The following is a 2,904-nucleotide window of genomic DNA, read 5'->3' on the forward strand; positions in this document are numbered from 1 at the left end:
ATTCTTGTTGAGCAATAATCTCTTGTTTTTACGAAAATTCAAGATTATTGCAATCAAACGTTGATAATTTTATTCTTCTTCTGTCAAAGAGTTTGAAGCAATGATTTTATCCGGAAAAAATGCGGTGTAATTTCCTGTTGTACTGCTCTGGGGCACGCTCCAATTTATTCAAATTGATAGCAGCATTCCGATGGCCGATCTCCATTAACACGGCGGAACAATGAGTGATTCATATTCTTATCGTTCTCTCGTTTTATGTAACTGACCCGTTTCGTCTGAGCGTTCAACGAATGAAGCGAATGCATTAAGATTGAAACAATGGGCATTGACTATGACAAGAGTATGATTGTTGATGAATCATACTATAATGATGCCTAAAAAAGGTAATGAAAGTCATCATTTGAATATAGGTCTGTGATACTTTTATCTGCGTGATACAATAGATTCTCGAATGAAATGGTTGAATGGACTGAAGAAGATGCCATTCGAAATTGGCACACTCCGGAAAAGTAGCTGATTTGGTGGATCATCACAAATTTATGATGGTGCAAGTGTCTAAATTGTACTGTTGATTGAGAGTTGTTGGTATTAATTGAAAGAGAGTAGTTGATGGAATGAAAAAAGAAATGTACGAAACCGATTCTGAGTCGATCACATATGTTTGAAAAAGAGCATTGATTTTCGAACAGTGTAGACCAGTAAAATTGACGATATGTGTGACAAACAGTGTGTTTGTGAATATGTGAGGATATGTGTGTCGCTGTGAGCTAAGTTACACACATGAGAGCATGTTTGGACAGAAAAAACAGCGTATGAAAGAGATAAAACGAGAGAATGAGAGAACGGTATGAGTGTACTGGAGCCGAGAGCCTTACCAGAACCAGATAAGTCGTACATTTCGATTTCGATCATGTTCAAATCGAGTTGAGTGTGTTGCGACTGAGCAAGTATTTAACAAAATCGGTGCAAGTGTATTGTACACTCCCGCGTACACAGTACAGAACCAAATCGAATCGACGACGATGACGACAACGACTTAAAACGTTGAACAGCAGCAGCAACAACAACAGAAATTTTTACAACAACAGAAAATGAGAATTAATAAATAAAAACAAGCGAAGGCGCAACATCATACAATCTAATCAAACAATAGAAAAACAACAAAATTAGACACTCAAACGTTTTCCACGGAATTTGGTCGGTGCGTACATAGCGTTTCATGTGTTGATGTTTGCGTTTTCTATCGGTATTTCGTCGTCTAGCTACTTGCACAATAGCTACTAATCGGTGTGTGAACTGTGTAATTAAATTGGCTAAGTTCAATATCAAAATACATAATGCACAATTGGCTTGTCTCGAGCGCGGTTCTTGGGCAAATATTTTGACTGGTTGTGAACAAAGCCCGAGTGCTAAATCACATACTGGAGCGAATGTGAATGTGTAGAAGAAACCAATAAATCGATCAGTGTTAAGTGTGTGCATGTATATGTGCACAACGGAGACGAAGCGAAATATAAAGAACTCAAACGAAAATACATGTGAAAAAATACGCATATAACAACAAAAACGAGCAAAAACTCGAACGACGACGGCGGCGACGGCGAACAGAAAAAAAAGAGAGAGAAAGAGAAGGGAAAGGTAGGGAAAAAAAGAAGAGAAGAGAAAACATAGCTCCACACAAAGACTGAAACCGAACGACGAATTTATACACGCCAAATACACCAAAGTGACAGCACGAAAAAAAAGGAAAAGAGAAAAGTTGAAACTCAAATGCAAAATTAATTTTATGTATCGTGTTTTTTTATTTTTTTTTTCTTCATCGGTTTTGTTTTTGCTGTTTGCCTTTTTTGGGTGGCTGGCTGGTCAATTTGCGTATGCATTTAATCTGTCTGTTCGTGCCATATTTTCTTTTGTTGTGCTAAAATAAAACAGTGCTTTAAGTCGAGTGTGTACGTGTGCGTCGATAAAACAACAGAAACATTTTTTAAAATATATTGTGTGTGACTGCAAGTCCCGATCAAAACGGCCATTATTATTTGGTTGGTGCCTTATTGAAAACATTAACAACTGTGACTATCGCCACACTGTGCAGCAAACAAACAAACGCAAACAATTTTCGATACTTGATTTGAGTTTTTCTCCAAATGCAATCATCCATTTTGTGAGTGAGTGTGGGTGAACTGTCTATAGATTAATGACAACAAGCGGCCAATTATTTTAGATTACACTGCAAACCAAAAAAAAAATTCCAAGTATTGTTGCGCGTGATAAAGAACCATAAAATTGTGGTTTAAATATTTTGCGAATTGAAGTTTCAGTGAATCAATCGTGGGATAGTAGTACAATTGAACAAAGAAGGAAATAAAAAGCAAGCACGAAACGAAACCAGCGCAACAACTTATCGAGAATTTGGCAAATGATGCACACCAAATTGGACACATGTGAAAAAAGTCCCGACGTTTGTGATAAAAAATGGATGTTGAAGTTCCAGTGCTGTCAGGCACATTAAACGTATCGCCGCAATCATTCTCATCGTTCAATCGAATATCAAAAAAGGTAAATGGTTTTCCGTTGCAAAACGTGTAGATCGTATTCGTGTAGATTCATTCGAAACCGATGACACTTCCCCAAACACGGTTCATGACGCAAATGATAACTAAACAATTGATAAGATCAGGTCGTTTGTTCGCTCAATGGTTTGAAAATTAGAAATAAAATTCATTTCCATTTATAATGGGAATTTAAGTGTCACATTTCAAATATGCAGCCCAATCACCAGAATCACAGGGGACAAATAAGGTTCTGATTACATGACGAAACAATTATTCGATTTTGATCAGTGCTCTAGTATCCAGTACAATTTTTTCGTGATATCTTTTGACGTGTACATTTTAAATTCCGTAA

At 36.9% G+C, this 2,904-nt stretch overlaps 1 protein-coding gene across 2 annotated transcripts in view; it reads left to right on the forward strand.

Annotated features, from left to right (window-relative positions):
• The first annotated feature begins 833 nt into the window (after window positions 1-833).
• The window catches only part of LOC129573215 (docking protein 3-like), a 4,368-nt gene continuing 2,297 nt past the window's right edge, over window positions 834-2,904 (forward strand). Inside the window, exons 1-2 of one of the 2 annotated variants that reach the window (XM_055453537.1) lie at window positions 926-2,252; window positions 2,319-2,556. In XM_055453537.1, coding sequence (XP_055309512.1) covers window positions 2,473-2,556 — 84 coding nt within the window. In that variant the 5' untranslated portion in view covers window positions 926-2,252; window positions 2,319-2,472. Of the gene's footprint in view, window positions 2,557-2,904 lie in introns of both variants that reach the window. The other variant, XM_055453536.1, reaches the window with a different exon arrangement.

The sequence above is a fragment of the Sitodiplosis mosellana genome, unplaced genomic scaffold (assembly GCF_009176505.1).
Source record: "Sitodiplosis mosellana isolate CC-2019 unplaced genomic scaffold, AAFC_SMos_1.0 Smas_scaffold_6015, whole genome shotgun sequence".
Taxonomy (NCBI): Eukaryota; Metazoa; Arthropoda; class Insecta; order Diptera; family Cecidomyiidae; genus Sitodiplosis; species Sitodiplosis mosellana.